The sequence below is a fragment of the Styela clava genome, chromosome 9 (genome assembly GCF_964204865.1).
Source record: "Styela clava chromosome 9, kaStyClav1.hap1.2, whole genome shotgun sequence".
Taxonomy (NCBI): domain Eukaryota; kingdom Metazoa; phylum Chordata; class Ascidiacea; order Stolidobranchia; family Styelidae; genus Styela; species Styela clava.
Genome location: NC_135258.1, coordinates 16,778,993 through 16,796,282, shown reverse-complemented (window position 1 = coordinate 16,796,282; position 17,290 = coordinate 16,778,993). Strand labels below are relative to the sequence as shown.

Genomic DNA, 17,290 nt, shown 5'->3' with positions numbered 1-17,290 from the left:
AACAAAAATTTTCAGATATTTTCGTTTCAATATTAAACAATATTTACTGCAACTCAAACTTATTGAATTGGAAAACTTGAAACTTATTCCTTACCAATATTATCTCTTGATGAAGGGTAGAAATATTAGAAGAATATTAGTATGGCAAACCATGGCCACTCCGCTTATCTGTCAATGTCAGGTATGAAAAAAGTTGACAAGTTGTTGACTATTCCTTTGCAACAAAAAGTCCAACACAAGATGCAAACTTGAGAACCCACGCAGGTTAATCAGAGATGTGCTTGCAAGTGCATTCCTAACACTTAGCACAGTAGGCTAACCGCCAAGCCTAGCCAAAAATAGTTAAAAAAAACTTGTAATATATTGTTTCCAGCTCAAAGATTTGGTAGAAAGATCACTTCATCATTGGGTCGGTTTATTCCATGATAACAACAAACACCAACTACCTATTTTCAAGATGGAATTGACATTTGATGAAAATGCTTCGAAAACCGAAGGAAAAATGGAATTTTTCCCTTCTTACCAGGTAATTCGAATTATTTAATTTTTTTGGATCGGAAATTAAAACTTAATGAATTTCTTGAAACGATTCATCATAAAATGAAATTATTGTTTATTCATACAAGCCTGATTCAAATAAATTTTATTTCGAGGGTTATCTATTTAATGTAAAAGATCGAAAACAAAAGGAGTGGTTGAAAAGAAATTTAAAATGTATTCGTGATTATGTAACTATTAGAATATAAACTTATAAACACTATCAAGCAAGTATTTAGTAGGATCAGTATAATTTGTGTTTAAATTTGTGTTTGCCAATTTTGGCCAGTATTCTTTCTAAACTTGGATTATTTTATCCTTATATCGCACTGTTAAATATATATTATATTTTTAATAGGATCTTGAAGATTGTATTGTATTTGTTGCTGAGACAATCATCAACAGTATGCATAGTGTTCCTACTGTACAGTCTTGGTTGTCTGGTTCCAGTTCAACAGTCAATGTTGATACCGGTATTGCTGATCATATAAGTATTGCAGCCGTTGCATTTTTACGAAGAGCAGTGAAAAAGAATTTTGAAGGTCCTCAGGAATGTATGCAGGGATTTGGTAAGTAATTTATATATAGGCTTTTTTATATCTGGGAGTGTAATTAAGGCAGTCAGTTGAGTTTCTGTGTTTTGAAGTTTGTTTGCATAAAATGGGATTTTTATGATTTAATAAACATAGCCTATTAAATCCTGTTGTGAACCAAATCCCAACTAGCCCAACTATGGTTAAATGTTATATATCTGTTATGTTTATTGCTGTAGATAACTAACGTAAAATCTTTATGACCGTTCGTTGCCAAACACAACCAAAGGTGAGGGTTAGAGGGATTCAATGTTTCAGTACTTTATCATTTTTGCATATTTAATATATTTTTCCTTGATTAAACGATTTGGTTATGTTTAAAAGTCTTAGTGAAATTGGAACTCTCTGCATATAAATGATTCAAATTATTAATTTTATTGAGTTTATTTAATATTTTACAGTGAAAGATTACAGTTTTCTTGTCAATGGAGAGGCAGCAAGTGATATTGAAAAATTTATCTCAGAAGATCATTCGTTTCAGGAATATTGTGATTTTATTGAAAAGTTTAGAAGAGTCGCCAATGAAATCAACAACCTTGACAATGTCTTCCATTTTGACATGGTATGTAGGCTTTAGTTGCATTTCGCAGTCAAAATTCAAAATTATATTTGAACAATTTAGCTTGGAATAGGGATGTTTACAGGGTCGCTATTGCTATTTGAAGGCCTACATCGCAGAAGTATTGAGCCAAATTCTACCAGACCCTCCATATAAGAGCTTTACAATCTAAAATATCTAATCAATATACAAAATAAAACTGCTTTATGCCTAAGTTATCAGCCAAGTTTGTGTAAAATCTTTTTATGTAATGCCTATGCACATATTTTTCTCCGAATGTGGACCTATACAAACGACAACTGATATCTGAGGAGCTATTATTACTTGGAAGGATCAGAATCTTTCCTGTTTGGCATTGCCTACCCACTTTATTACACCCTGGGTGAGATGGGGTCATTGGATTTGACTCCAAAATGTGTAATCTGTGATGCCAACACGGTTAAGTGTACCACTTCAACCATGTCACGTCAACAAAATTTATTGCAATTTATTTAGATAGGAAAAGCATGAAACTGTTGCCATAATGTCCATCTATTTTTTAGTAAGTATAAACTTCAAGAGACTTTATATGTTTCATATCCACTTTTAAGATTCGATTGGATTGTGATGATTTGAAACGAGCATTGGTCGAATATGCAAGAAAACATGCTGATACTCTTCTGACACGATTAACTGAAGATCACAGAGAAGACAATAAGAGGTGCATGGTTTATGCAAGTATTTCTTTACGGAAGGCACACCTAAAGCATACTAATATGTTCTATTCTGTTTTGAATAAACTGTTGAAGTTTTGTCCTAAATTTTTGACCTAGTTATCCACAATTACAAGTATGGATTTCTAGTGAATCAAATTTTGACAAAACTTCCAAATTCTTGCCTTTAGGAAGGATGTTTCAAGAAATAATTTTATGCAATGTTATTTGCTCCAAGCAATGCTATATATATGCAGCTGAAATTTCCTTGGTTCGGTCTTGGTCATTAAATTCATTACATCTATGATAAGGTGCTGTGTAGGAGTTTGGAGCTCGAGACTTGCAAATAGAGTTTTTTTTTAAATTTTTTGAAATCCAGATGTCAAGAAAAATTTTATTGAGCTGTACCTTTTTGGTTATCTTACAAAAACAATTTCCATTTTGATTAAAAAAAATTGTATTGTTTTTCTTTTCTAGCATCTGTTCTCGGTTTGAAGAAATCAAAGAACGAGCAATGAGAAAACCAACAAACAGTGAAGAAATGATGGATATGATTGATTATGTGCAAAAAGCAAGAACAGAGGGTGAGTTTGGATTTCTTAATTCTTCAGAAGTACTTGTACTGGCTAAAAAATAATAAATAAATAAAATATCTAAGGCTGTTTTTCTTGTAATGATACCACTTGTCAGACAGGATATGATTTACCTATTTATGTCGGAGCAGAGGGAAAGTGATAAGATGACTAAATCATATGCCGAACCACGACCTCTCATCCGGTTACTAGTCCATGTCAGGTATGGAAGAAAAAAAAGAGATAAAAATCTAGCAGATATTTGAGAAAAAATTCAGCTCAAAATGTAGCAGGTCACAGACTAATTTTACCTCTCCATATTGATTATAGGAACAACTAACGAGTTTTTTTTCATACCACGCTGCAAACAAGACTCAGTTTATGCAATAACCTATATGTAGGAATCTATTATTCTAGAAAGTACAAGGCCTTCAGTTTGCATTGCCTATTCAATTTATTACACTCTTCATTCCCTCTGCTATACATGAGAATTTTGATTCTGTTTTTCAATCCTTATTGGATTATCCAAAACTCGCACTCTGACTTTTGTACAGTTTGAAAAATTTATAATTTTGTAATATGTGCATGGATGTCACAGTAATATTAAACAAGTAAAGAGTAAGAAAAATTCCTTTGCAAGTGGGAAACTCTGCACTAGGCCTGCACTAGAAAAAAGGAAAAATGAAGTTACCAGCGTTAAGTGTAAGTTCTCAAGTAGTGCTGGTCCGACTTCTTAAAATAAAATGTCTTTTTGCTTTCTAAGGCGTCACCGAGTTAAATGAGAGAATTGGTGAATGCCGAAAACGACTCAATTTTCTTCTTGATCTCTACATGTTTTCTGATGATGATATTGCACTCAACAGTACCGTTCTCACTTGGCCGAAGAATATTCAACCTGTATTTGAAGCCAATGACGAGGTAGGCTAAATCTAACAAAATTTTAAGCAAAAGAATATTCTTTTCTTTTTTGACAATCAATTTAATAAAAACATTGTGTTTTTTCTCAGTTGGTTGAGGCGTCGAAGCGTGCTGGTGAACAAGAACTTCTCCAGAAACGTGAACGAGTTATGATGGAACTTGACAAACTCACTCGAAGAGTTGAGGAGTTTAATGAGTGTGGTGAACCTGATTTGATGCAGCAATATGTCAATGATGTGCGAACAGTACAAAAGAGATTGGCAGATGCACAAGAACAAATTTCTTTCATTAATAAGGTCAGAATTAGTTATATTATATGTCTATTATTTTAAGCCAACTTGAAAATTACACATGGAAATTTTAAAAAATGGCGTATTATACGAATAGATTTATAAGTTCGAGATAATGGAAAATACTGTTTTATGTGTTTTGACTTTTGAGCATCTAGCGGTATACGAACACAAATACATTCCAGTACCAATTCTTCTGACCTACCGTAAGTCAGACTAAGTATATTGTAACTGAAGTACAGTAATCATCATCATCGCATTCTTGTCATTTACACATACCATCATGAAGGCCTAGAAGAATGAAATATAGCTAGTTATTTATGTATAAACCCAAGTGATATAGAGAATAAGGTATAATATCATATAGATATGTATAAATATGTAATTTTTTCTCTGCTCATGGCATATAGTTTCCCATGTGAATTTGAATTCTTAAGACTCAAACCAAGTTCTGTGAATTCTTAAAAAACAATTTTACTATTTATTCTAACTTTGAATTTATTTTCTGTGTAACAGGAAGAAGTTTTGTTCAAATGGGAAGAAACAAATTATCCAGAGATTGAACATATACAAACATCCATGGAACCATTTCAAAAACTCTATACTACTGTACTAAGGTGGCAGAAGGCTGAAAAACGGTACTTGTGAACTTTTTTGGAATTCTGAAAATAAATATTACTTTTTATAGCATAGGAGATTTCAGGCACTATATCCTATTTCAATAGGTGTTTGTTTATACGATAGCGGTGATTGTGTTTTTTTTTTTGTAAAAATCATCATTGGGGAATAAATCAAGGTCAATACATCAGATATACTGGGGTTTTCTGGCAAGCCTCCAGTCTTCAGTTCACTCATTGGCGGTATTCGCTAATTGTAATTGTATGTGGGCGTTTATATAGTGCTATGATTTACCCCTTCCTGTGCCCTATTTTTAAATTTTTTGCCCAGCCGCGCAACTACCCCCCTGACTAAAACACTGATTACACTGACTGAAATTGCCACTAAAGTCATGACAGAAATGATAAACGAACTCAAGTTGCGAAGCGAAATCTCTCTTTGTGTGACGTGAATATTCTGTCGGAGGGGAATATTTCCAGACTTGTGTGCGGGCTGTTCAGCAAGAGTCAACTATAGGCAGGATTGCAACCTGGGTGTTGTTTGATCTATTTCTTATTTTCTCAGTTTGCCTAGTTTCTAATTAAAACGACCCTGGGTAGCCTTCCCATAAAACTCTGGTATTATTTGTTATTGTACTTGTTCAGTTGGATGGATGGTGAATTCATGAAATTAGAAGGTGAAGTTATTGAATCAGAAGTTGACGAATTTTGGAGGGAATTGTATAAAGGTAAAACTTTTGAAATTTTTATTCAATGTAAACTTATTTCCTACATGTTGAGATGATTGGATAGAACGCTTGAAAGATTTTTTCGACTAACTCTTTTAGTTTATAACACTGATGTGGTCAATGGTTATGCTTATAATACCTTATTAATAAGTAATATTAATAATTAATATTAATAAAGTAATAAGTTGGGAAATTCATATTGTTCAATTTCTGTTTTAAAAGCCAACAAAACATTCAACATGAAAAAGAAAAAAGTGGATGATGAAAAAAGAAAAGGAGCACCAAAACGTCGTAAAGTTGGAGCTGAGAAAGATGAAGAAGACAAGAAAGAAGATGTTATTATTGCATTATGTAGTGGAATGATGGAATCTGTCAAGGAATTCAAGGTAAAAACGGGAAAATTTTCTCAAATAAATAAATAAATCTTAGAAAAAATGAAAAGCAATGTCTAACATATTATGTGTTTGTGAGTTATGGGAAATTGACTGTAAACAGCATATTCATAGTCAAAAATAGCATTCAAAATTAGAAGAAAATAACACACAATTTACTAGGGAAGTGAAGCCACAGGGAACCAAATCTGGCAAACAAGCAGCAACACTCGGGTTCTAATAGTCTTTATCACTCCATCTTATGCTATTTTTGGATAGGCCTGAATGTTGGCACATCATGGTAGCATTTGAAAATCAATTGCCAATGCACCACTAATTACCATGAGTGGGTAAATCTAATCTAAATAAATACCTGGTTCTTGCTGTAGTAGGGTGGTAAGTGCAACCACTCACATCTTTATCCATCATCCATAAACCAAGTCCATGTATCTTGAACTATCAACTGATAAATGCATGTTCTCAATATTCTGCCCGATTGCTAACAGGACAAGAAACTGTGATTCACAATATAATCTGGTTCGATAGATTTTTCACCCTTTTGAAAAGTATAAAATCCATAGTTTTTGTGTTACTAGCTGGACAAATCATGATGAGTTGAACTTTCACTGTTTACAAGGATCTGTAAAAGCCACTCTAAATTTTTTATTGAATTGGGAATAGTGGTGTTAGCTTTGCCTACTGCATAATTTTTACACACTGGGTGATATGATAGGCATGGAATACCAATGCTGCGCACATAAAACCGAGAATGCAATACTATCTAATGCAATCATTATGTCATCAGGACATAGTTTGTTAGTCAAAAAGTAAAATTGATTTTTTGTTGTTTTCAATGGCTACCTCCTTCATCAATTCCTCTATTCTGTAATAAATAAAAAAATCTTTATCATTTTGAAAAATGCCACAATTTTATTTTTAAGGAAAACATTCCCCTTATATCGACTCTCTGCAACCCTGGTATTCGTCCCAGACATTGGTCCAACATGTCGGAAATATATGGTGAGGATTTGACTCCTGATGCTGGTACAACTCTACGTAAAGTATTGAAGAAAAATCTTGGAACGTATATGGAACAATTTGAGGCAATAAGTGCCGCAGCTAGCAAAGTAAAGACTGAATTATTTATTATATGAATTTTTGTGGGGAAGTTTTATATCTTCATTTCTGTTAATGATATTGGATTTTATTTATTATTGAATAAGTATTTTAATTCTTCTTGGTATATAGGTTTAAATTGCATGTAAATTGTAAATTAACTATATTGAAGCTATCTCAAAAATATTTTTGTACTCAGTGCTTACATATCTCCAGACAAGAAGGCATAGTCAGAGTAACCAGCCACAAAATCTTGATAAAACTCGAATTTTATGAATTTATGAAAAACAAATTTTTTTAACAATTTTTTTCATTATGGGGTCATACATCAATAGATTTTTATATACAACATTTTCTTTAAACGACCAAAATCTTTACGATTCTGTTCAACATTCTCTGAGTGAGGTTGTAACTTGTAAGCGAAGGATTTAAACGGGATATTCAGCCTGCAATGCCAACATAGTTAACGTCAAACTCTCTAATCATTCATTTTGATTACATCAGTAATATTTCTTTCATTGTTCATAGGAATTCTCACTTGAAAAAGCTCTGGCAAGGATGCAAGTTGAATGGGATGACATGATGTTCAGTACATTACCATACAGAGATTCAGGAGTCCATATCCTATCTTCAGTTGATGATGTTCAAACAATGCTCGACGATCAGATTGTAAAAACTCAAACCATGCGTGGATCACCTTTCATCAAACCATTTGAAGCTGAAATTAAGGTTTGTCAGATGTTATTTAAAGACAATAGTTTTTGAATGTAAAAATATTTGTAAATAAAAATGATTTTGCGTGGAAAATTTGATCTGGAAGATTGTTAAAAAAGCAAAGAGAATAGTGTATTTGAATCAGAACTGTAGAATTCGAGCCAGAGTGTGACATGCGTTTAATTCTATTGGAGTCGGAGATGGTGTCCTACTTTAAAACTCTGAAGAATCAGAACCGAAGTCGGAATTTTGAAGTCAATATTTCAAACAGGAACTCAAAAATCTATATGTTGACTAAGCATTTACAGAAGACAAAGAACACTTGCACATTCAAAGCGTTTGCTATCAGAATTTAGGTTTTTAAATAGTTACAATTCATGAATCATTGATAGAAATTATCGCTTTGAGCTTTCGACGTTTCACAGTACAACCAAAAATGTGTAATGTTACATCTAATGCTTAAACTGCCACCAATCATACCAAGTTTATGCAATTCAATTCAATTTTTTGCCTTCACTCTTTCCTATAAACCTTTTCAGGAATGGGAAGAAAGACTTCTTCTTATCCAAGATACAATTGATGAGTGGTTGAAAGTACAATCACAATGGTTATATCTTGAACCAATCTTCAGTTCAGAAGACATCATGCAACAAATGCCAGAGGAAGGACGTCTGTTCCAGATTATCGATAAAAATTGGAAAGAGATTATGAAGTTTACCATGAGAGATACACACGTATGTATTTACTTCATTGGGTGGTGAATAAAAATTCAGTTCTGTAAATATGGCATATTTCCAAGAGAAGACTAGACTCAACTCAGGTTATCTAAATCAGTGGTTCTCAACCTTCTTACACCAGCGAACCGGTGAAATTAAATAAAATGTTTTAGCGGTCTGGAAACAATCGATAACAGAGTGCTTTATTGCGCAATAAAATTTTTCGTCAACGATGCACTAAAAATAACAAAGCAAATACTGTTATTCTTTGCGCTCCAGCAAAAAATTAACACAAGCTTGACTTGATAGTTTGACACTCAAAAGATAATTTTAAACAAGTATTGAAATAGCAAAAAATCACTACACAATCCAATAAACATTGCCGATTAATTTTGTATTGGGGAGTGAAAAATCCATTAGCATGTTACAGAAATAACTTGAAATAGACTGTATTGATGCCAAAGTAAATGTTGTCAATCCGTGATTAAATCCCAGTTTGATTTTCAAAATAACGTTGGTTTAACATGGAATGGAGCATTCAATTCTTAGTGTCACTAATATTTATCTATTTTGCTGTTATTTGTGATATATGCCGGTACTATGACTCAGACTTAACTCGTGACTTAAGACTATCTCGACCTGAGTTGGGACTCAAATTTTAAAATTTGGTTGAACTCAGATTTGACCTGAGACTCAAATGGTCAAATGGTATTACTTGACTCACGACTCGAGATTCTAGGCACACGGTACACCTGACCCATTGCATGAATGTGGCCAAATCCAGCATTAAATAAACTTTTTACTCTAAGCTTAATCCCCAGTACTTTTAATCACAGCATCACCCATGCATATGTGTTTTTCTTAGAATGTTTCTCTTTATTTTTAATTATTAATTTCAAATTATTAATTTTCAGGTTCTGGCTGCAACATCGATGACTGGCCTTCTACAAAAACTGTTGGATAGCAATGTTCTACTAGATAAGATTATGAAAGGTCTTAATGCTTATTTGGAAAAGAAGAGATTGTTCTTTCCAAGGTATGGTAAACAAATACTTTGCTTACACAATGAACTCATATCAAAAAAGGTATATTTTTTCTCAAAACTTTAATTTGACTCAAATCGACATTAAGAATTTTTGGAATAGCTTCTTACTTGAGTCAGGGTTATAAAAAGACTCGAAAAAAGAAAGGCTCTAAGTCAGGACATGTACTAGGAATTTCAATCACTAATTGAATCAGTTCAGTATGGGGGATCTTTTTGATTTGGACATTGCATACCCATGCCCTGGGGAAGGTGGTGGACATAAAGTTCGAACCTAAGATATTTAAAAACGTAGTCTCTGGTTCTGGTCAGACACAATATTACAAAATGAAATTTATGACAGTGCGACGCAACTGTGATGCAACTCAGTATAGAAAATTAGGTTATTGAAAAATTCAATTTTCACTAATAAATGGGATTGTCTTCTTTTACAGATTTTTCTTCTTGTCCAATGACGAAATGCTTGAGATCTTATCTGAGACTAAAGATCCGACTCGAGTGCAACCTCATCTCAAAAAATGCTTTGAGGGGATTGCAAAACTTGAGTTTCTTGAAAATCTCGATATTAAATCCATGTTGAGTAGCGAAGGTGAAGTCGTCCAACTTGTCGAGTTAATCTCAACTTCAGCTGCCAGAGGTGCTGTGGAAAAATGGCTTCTTCAGGTACGGTATTTTGTTAGCTAAATTTATCTTTCAGTGAATTAGTGAATTTCATGATACGAGGTGACTCAAAACAAATAGAACTAATAAATCGTTTAATTATTTCTAATGAAATGAAGATAATTTATTTACCACTTGAACTCAAAAGCTAAAATTAACTGCAATCGCGACAAATTACTTGGCCTATTTTTAACTGAAGCATCAGAATTTGGTTTCAATTTGGTTGTTGCACCATCACGCTGGCCAGATTGAATTACCCAACGCGTCGGATTTGGCCCACGGGCCGTCCTCTCTAGAATGTGTTCTGAATGACCTGTGATCTGTTTTTTTGGTTCGCCCTGTACAATACAAACATAAGTGTAAAAATTCTGGTTACACATTTAGAATACCTAAACATTGACTTCAAGGATATATTATGGTTTTTGATTATTTTTAATGTGGGCTTTTTCTGCCGAGTCGTTGAATTCAAATTTAAAAGGAATCATGGAGTTTTAAATATATAAAAGGTCTTATGCTTGAAATGCATACGGATAACTTTGTAGAGTGACCTAAAGCATTTCTTGGCAATAATGTTCCCTTCTATGTTTTTAAGCTATTTGCAACCAACCATTCACTGACTAGGTCTTGAAGAATGGAATCCTTTTCATCCACTTTATGTCGGCCTAAAACTTATATTGCATTCTTACTGTTATATAGTTTTGTATTCTAATTATATCTTTTTGTTGATTTATTGTCGAAATTGGTCTTCTGTGTGAACTATACTCTCTACTTCACGTATGCTGCAGTTTTTGATAAATATGCCACTTACAGCAGCATCGAACATGTTATATGAATAGCAATCACATATTTCTCTACCCATGTCAATATTTTTGATCTATTTGAAATTCAAACAGGTTGAAGATGTGATGTTGAGATCAGTAAGAGATGTCATCATAAAAGCTAAAGAAGCTTATGTTGAGAATCCGAGAGATAAATGGGTGCAGGAATGGCCCGGGCAGGTAAGTTAGGATTTTTTACATTTTACATTTGATTATTAGTGTCATGGGTTGCGACTTTGTAATGTGTCAATTAATCAACATTTTGATTGACTGTGCATATGATGTATGGTCAATCACATCTCGAATCTACAGACATATAAAATCTGTTGAGTTTTCTAGCATTATTGGTTTTTCTAAGTCAGCTGTGTTAAACTGATTGTATCTTGAATTAAATAAATATTGCACATAAATATAATAAACTTATTATTCCATGTTGTCAGAAGAGTGATTCATTCAGAATACCAGCATTAAATTTCATTTCTAGGTTGATAATTTGCTCATAAATTAACAGGATTTTTACTAGTCAGTTGTGCTTCTGTTTATACCAGATTTATAAATAACCATATGATTCTTTTTGAAAATTTTTTAGATTGTATTGTATGTGACATCAATGTATTGGACGTATGAAGTACACGATGCATTGAACAAGGGAGGAAATAATGGATTAAAGGAATATTATAAGGCTCTTGTCACTCAGGTATGAATAAGGATTTTTTTAGTTTTTCTTGTTTTACCATGCCTCTCGATAACTCAATAATACATATTTTGGCACACCCTTGTATTATATGCATAGCTGCTTTTATGTATGCATTTCTGTCCTCTCTCGCCTCACAGCTTTGCAACCAGTAATTAGATATAAAAATCATAAAATATTGTTTCCATGTGCTTACCGTAATATAATGTAGATGAAACAAAGGTTTTCAAAAGTAGCGATTACTAATCTTTGCGTTACTTTTTATAAACACCATTTGAAAATATCATTTTATCATCACAGCTTGGTGATATAGTCAACCTTGTCCGTGGAAAACTTTTGAAACAAACCCGTATCACACTCGGAGCTCTTGTAACTATCGATGTGCATGCTCGTGATGTTATTCAAGAAATGATAGATAAAGGTTTGTTGTAATTTGAATTTCAAGTTTTTTATATAATAATTATTCGTATTTATAATGGTCAAATTATAGTCCAGAATATTTTTGTTTCATCTTTAAATCAAATTCATATCCCATTAAACCTATCGCAAAAAATAGATGACCTTCAGGCTGATATCTAAACATGCTTTTAATCAATATTCAAGTATTTTAATGAAAAGGTACAGGATTTTCAAGATCAAAAATATATTTCTAACCATTTTTTTTAAAGCAGCATTCTCAAGTTCTGCATTACATTAGTGTTACATTCACTGATTTATAATTGGTCTACTTTAAATTTTTTATATATTTTTTTTATTCAGATGTTGAAAATGAAAAGGATTTTAACTGGCTAGCTCAATTGCGATATTATTGGGAAAATGATAATGCGAGAGCTCGTATTATTAATGCTAATGTGAAATATGCATATGAATATCTTGGAAATTCTCCAAGGTAATTCACATCATTATTGCTATTATTTACAAATTTTTAACCAGTTGTTCAGTCTATGTTATCATGTTGCTTTGAAGGCTAACACGTGATCGACCAAAATCAATTCTGTAATAACTACCAAATCGCTTTTGTAATGACCCCGGCACAGCGGTGTGGTTTATCTTGCTGAACGTTCGGAATACGCTGGCCATCGCACCTCCAATTACTCTGCATGGGTTCGCAGGTTTGAATCCCATGCAGGGATGGTTATGTGCGAGAGGATTGCTGGACTCCTCGCCGCCGTAAGGTGGTTTATGTAACCGCTGGTCGGTTATGGATTCCTCCACAATCAAGTCCACTTACAAAAACAAATAACTACTAACTAATCCCATACCCGACATGGAATGGTAGCTGGACGAGAGGCCATGGTTCGTCATATGGTTAAGTCGTCTTATTGGCTTTCTTCTCCCATGGATAAATATGTAAATCCTATCCCATCCTCGATATGGCCAAGAAGTTGAGAAGTAATGGTCAGCTGATTATGGGTGAACAAAATAAAAAAGAGAGAGAACTTAACATTAAAAGTTGTGTCGCAACCCCACGATTTCAAAATTGATCAAGCGATGACTACGAGAGAGTTTCCCTGTGAAAATTTTCATTTTAAGGTGTAAAACCCTTAGTGTGGTATTAGCTGGAACAAACACATTTCTAGGTTTTTTTCTAAAAGTGAGTGTGTTGGTCATTAGTTATGCACTACGTATTTCTGAATTTTCAAATGTGACTGAAAATGAATTCTTTGAGTTCATAAATTCACTGTTATTACCTGACAAAATTCGAATCAATCTTGGAATATTTTATTTCAGGCTTGTCATCACACCTTTGACAGACAGATGCTATCGTACATTGGTTGGGGCATTTTATCTCAATCTCGGTGGGGCACCTGAAGGTCCTGCTGGAACAGGAAAAACAGAGACAACAAAAGATCTGGCAAAGGCATTGGCTGTCCAAGTAAGTATTGATGTGATGCATGTTTCATATATAAAACAAGCTTTTAAAAATTGGATTGGTAATTGAACGAGATGTGGTACGCCATATGATTAAGTTGTCTTATCGTCTTTCATCTCCCTGGGATAAATATGATATCATATCCTATCCAATGTATATATCCAAGTATAGTCGTATCATCCAACAAAACAAATTATATCTCTACTTTAGTGTGTTGTCTTCAATTGTTCTGATGGTCTTGATTATCTGGCTATGGGAAAATTTTTCAAAGGACTGGCGTCATCAGGAGCCTGGGCTTGTTTCGATGAATTTAACAGGATTGAACTTGAAGTACTGAGTGTCATTGCACAGCAGGTAATTTTAGTATTTATCAATTTTCTGAGATGAAATTGATAATATCTCAGGAACGAGTCTTTACGAAACACACAACTTTTTATATGCTGTACACATCTTGTGTAGCTACCCTAAAATCAAACTTGTCATTTTTATGACAGCTTATTACATACTCTCTGCAGAGAAGGCCATTCAAATGGCGATTCCCACCATATATCCTTTGCTACCCCTAATTTAATGTTAATTGAATACCTGCCATGTATCCGAATGAAAGGCAGTGGTTTGCCATATGATCAAGCCATCTTATCATCTTTCTGCTTGGATAAATATTAAAATCCCATCCTATCCTAAGTTGATTGCAGAATTATTATCTTATTATTATTATTCTGAAATTATTATGAGAGTTTTGTTATATCAGAGTATACCTACTGCCAGCTTTAAGTAATTTAATTACTTCATAAATTCTTATGTTATAATAACCTTCCAAATCGCACATTCTTAGTTAGTAAGTAGCAAAATATTCTATGTAACGACATGAATTTTTTCCAGATGTTGTGCATTCAACGGGCTATCCAGACCCATGTTGAAACATTCCTATTTGAAGGTTCTGAACTTAGATTAAATCCTAACTGTTTTGTGGCGATCACCATGAATCCTGGATACGCAGGACGGTCTGAATTGCCAGACAATTTGAAGGTACACTCCTTTTCTCTTCACTTTCAATAAAATAAGTTTTTATTTTTACATAGTGAACTAATTATATACCGGTATGTATTTAGGGAAATTATATTTGAATTATCTAATTATCTATGTTATTTGTTATTTCTGAGAGAAGATTATCATGAATATAAAAATAATTTCAATTGTACAATTTTGGAGATTTGCTGTCAAACCATAAAACATTTAATTTGACTTCATCTTCGACTAAAAATGGGAAGCCAGCTTTCAATCTGCTTTCCGGGCTGACAAAACTTTGCTTTTTCAATACTTATATTGGTTTTTGAGTTTGAAATTTCCAGCAATCCAAAATTTTTGCCCACCTAGACTGGCGGGCCATTGTAAGTGGGGCGTAAAATTTACATTTTATGAACAATATATACAGTGTTACAAAAGTAAAAGTGGAAAACAATGAGCCTTGTGCCAAAAATAAACTGGCTCGCGGGCCGTATGCCCATGTCAGGTCTTGCAGCAAACTGTTATAGAACCACATTTGTGTTAGTGTGAAACAGACTTTTGAATCACTCAGAATGAATCTAGGGTATTTATAAATTTATTTCCTTATCTCAAAGAGTTCATGACGTGTTTTTGACCTCAATATTAGCTTAAAAAACTCGACTTTCATTTCAGACACTGGTGCCACGCCCTTGCTCCACCCTATTGAAAAATACCATGTTTAATATTTAGGTACTCTTCCGTACTGTCGCAATGATGGTACCAGACTACGCACTGATTGCAGAAATTTCATTGTACTCTTGCGGTTTCTTGGATGCACGTAATCTCTCAGTAAAGATTGTCATGACTTATCGACTTTGTTCTGAACAATTGTCAAGTCAGTTTCACTACGATTATGGAATGCGAGCTGTAAAAGCTGTCTTAGTTGCGGCTGGAAACTTAAAACTGAAATACCCTGATGAAAATGAAGATATTTTGGTAAGTTATTATTATGATATCGATTAAGTTTATGTGAGATTAATTACCTAAACGTAAAAAAGACTAGATGTATCTACTTTACTATGGAATAGGAATTTTTATCCCGAGAGAGAAGAAAGCCAATAAGACGACGTATCCATATGGTGCATTTGATGGTGGGGAAAGTCATAACTTGTGTGAATCGCCGTATGCCGCAAGCAATCCTCTCACACATAATTTTCCCACATTGAATTCGAAGCCGCGTGGGGTAATAAAATGTGATGCAAGTGTCAGGCTTCAAACCAGTGCCATAAACATGTGAAGGTTCTAAAAATTTTGATCAAAATTTTTTTTCTTTTTTTCAGCTCTTACGTTCCATTCAAGACGTCAATCTTCCTAAATTTTTATCTCATGACATTCCTCTGTTCCGCGGAATCACATCTGATCTTTTCCCTGGTGTTACGCTTCCAGAAGCCGATTATGATCTATTCCTTGCTGCCATTAAAGAGGTAGCACTAAAACATGAAATAAAAACCGTTCCTGTTTTCTTAGAAAAAATTATTCAGACATACGAGATGATGATTGTACGTCATGGGTAAGTTGGTTTAATTTTTTGTTTTTTTTTCATCTGCTCAGGTGCAAATTAAGTACTTTTAGCATATTTAGTTATTCTGAAGAATATCCTAAGTGATTCAAGAGTCTTGCTGTGCACCAACACTAATATATTTCTGTAACATTTCATACTTCCTCGCATATACATGATTAATTTCAACAAGATTAGTGTGCAGCAAAACTTTTGAATTACTTAAAATAGGTATCTTCACTTTTGCTACAGCATCCTTACATTATTTGCATACGAATCCATTGGCGCAAAAGCATAGAGGAAGGTACTCGGCCTCATTGAAACCCAATCAGAAATTTAGTTCTGGAGAACTAAATAATTATATTTTGCATGGACAAATACTTTTATTTTACTTGAGAAATCAATCAATCTTGATTCCTTTTAATATTTAAAAACTACCGGTAGAATGTAACAAATATCCTGATTTTGTTGTACAATCAATCAAAAATACCTTTTTAATCTGTATTGTGAATACTTTTATTATGGTTATCTATGGTTTGTTCTGAGTTTTAAGGACCAGCTTTGGTTCCTTGCGGTTCCCCTTCCCCAGTAAAATGTGTGATTATCTTTTTTCTTTGTATTTTGTATAAAACTGACCCTTCTACTGGTTGGAAAAAATAAAATTGACTAGACCTATTAAATATATATCGGTACTTCAAAAATTACTTCCATAGTTGTGCTCAATGTTAATCCATATTGACCAAGTTTATACAAGAATTTATCATTGATATTGAACGACGCTATTCACTCATTTTTATCTGTTTTTCTCCTTTTTAAGTTTCATGCTTGTCGGTGATTCATTTTCTGGGAAAACCAAATGTCTTCATGTACTTGCTGATGCATTAACATTGATGAATGAACGTGGGCAAAATGAAGAAGAGAAAGTCATGTATAAAACTATCAATCCTAAAGCTGTTACAATGGGTCAACTATTCGGTCAATTTGATCCTGTGTCTCATGAAGTAAGTGAAATTTAAAAAAAAAGAAAAACAGTTTGAATCATGTTTGTTTTCGTGGTACTCTCGTAGTATGTGAACCATGTTAGGGTTAGGCCATAATTTTATTCAGATTTTCCGTATTTTAGTTCTATTACGAATATACCTCCTGCCTATAGGCTTCTGTCCCTTTTCACAACTTGATGAAAGGCGAACAAAATTAGTTACTTCCATATTGGTACACATACTTCTGGAGTGCCG

At 33.5% G+C, this 17,290-nt stretch overlaps 1 protein-coding gene across 1 annotated transcript in view; it reads left to right on the top strand.

The window, feature by feature from the left end:
* Positions 1 to 17,290, top strand: part of LOC120339242 (dynein axonemal heavy chain 12-like) — a 50,727-nt gene that overhangs the window by 4,301 nt on the left and 29,136 nt on the right. Inside the window, exons 8-32 of the mRNA XM_078115958.1 lie at positions 374 to 526; positions 896 to 1,106; positions 1,532 to 1,692; positions 2,280 to 2,389; positions 2,859 to 2,965; positions 3,717 to 3,871; positions 3,961 to 4,167; positions 4,678 to 4,799; positions 5,424 to 5,506; positions 5,729 to 5,892; positions 6,819 to 7,004; positions 7,522 to 7,722; positions 8,247 to 8,441; positions 9,338 to 9,459; positions 9,900 to 10,128; positions 11,019 to 11,123; positions 11,533 to 11,640; positions 11,938 to 12,058; positions 12,397 to 12,526; positions 13,369 to 13,513; positions 13,721 to 13,864; positions 14,393 to 14,539; positions 15,248 to 15,493; positions 15,838 to 16,067; positions 16,873 to 17,056. Coding sequence (XP_077972084.1) covers positions 374 to 526; positions 896 to 1,106; positions 1,532 to 1,692; positions 2,280 to 2,389; positions 2,859 to 2,965; positions 3,717 to 3,871; positions 3,961 to 4,167; positions 4,678 to 4,799; positions 5,424 to 5,506; positions 5,729 to 5,892; positions 6,819 to 7,004; positions 7,522 to 7,722; positions 8,247 to 8,441; positions 9,338 to 9,459; positions 9,900 to 10,128; positions 11,019 to 11,123; positions 11,533 to 11,640; positions 11,938 to 12,058; positions 12,397 to 12,526; positions 13,369 to 13,513; positions 13,721 to 13,864; positions 14,393 to 14,539; positions 15,248 to 15,493; positions 15,838 to 16,067; positions 16,873 to 17,056 — 3,966 coding nt within the window. The remainder of the gene's footprint in view (positions 1 to 373; positions 527 to 895; positions 1,107 to 1,531; positions 1,693 to 2,279; positions 2,390 to 2,858; positions 2,966 to 3,716; positions 3,872 to 3,960; positions 4,168 to 4,677; positions 4,800 to 5,423; positions 5,507 to 5,728; positions 5,893 to 6,818; positions 7,005 to 7,521; positions 7,723 to 8,246; positions 8,442 to 9,337; positions 9,460 to 9,899; positions 10,129 to 11,018; positions 11,124 to 11,532; positions 11,641 to 11,937; positions 12,059 to 12,396; positions 12,527 to 13,368; positions 13,514 to 13,720; positions 13,865 to 14,392; positions 14,540 to 15,247; positions 15,494 to 15,837; positions 16,068 to 16,872; positions 17,057 to 17,290) is intronic.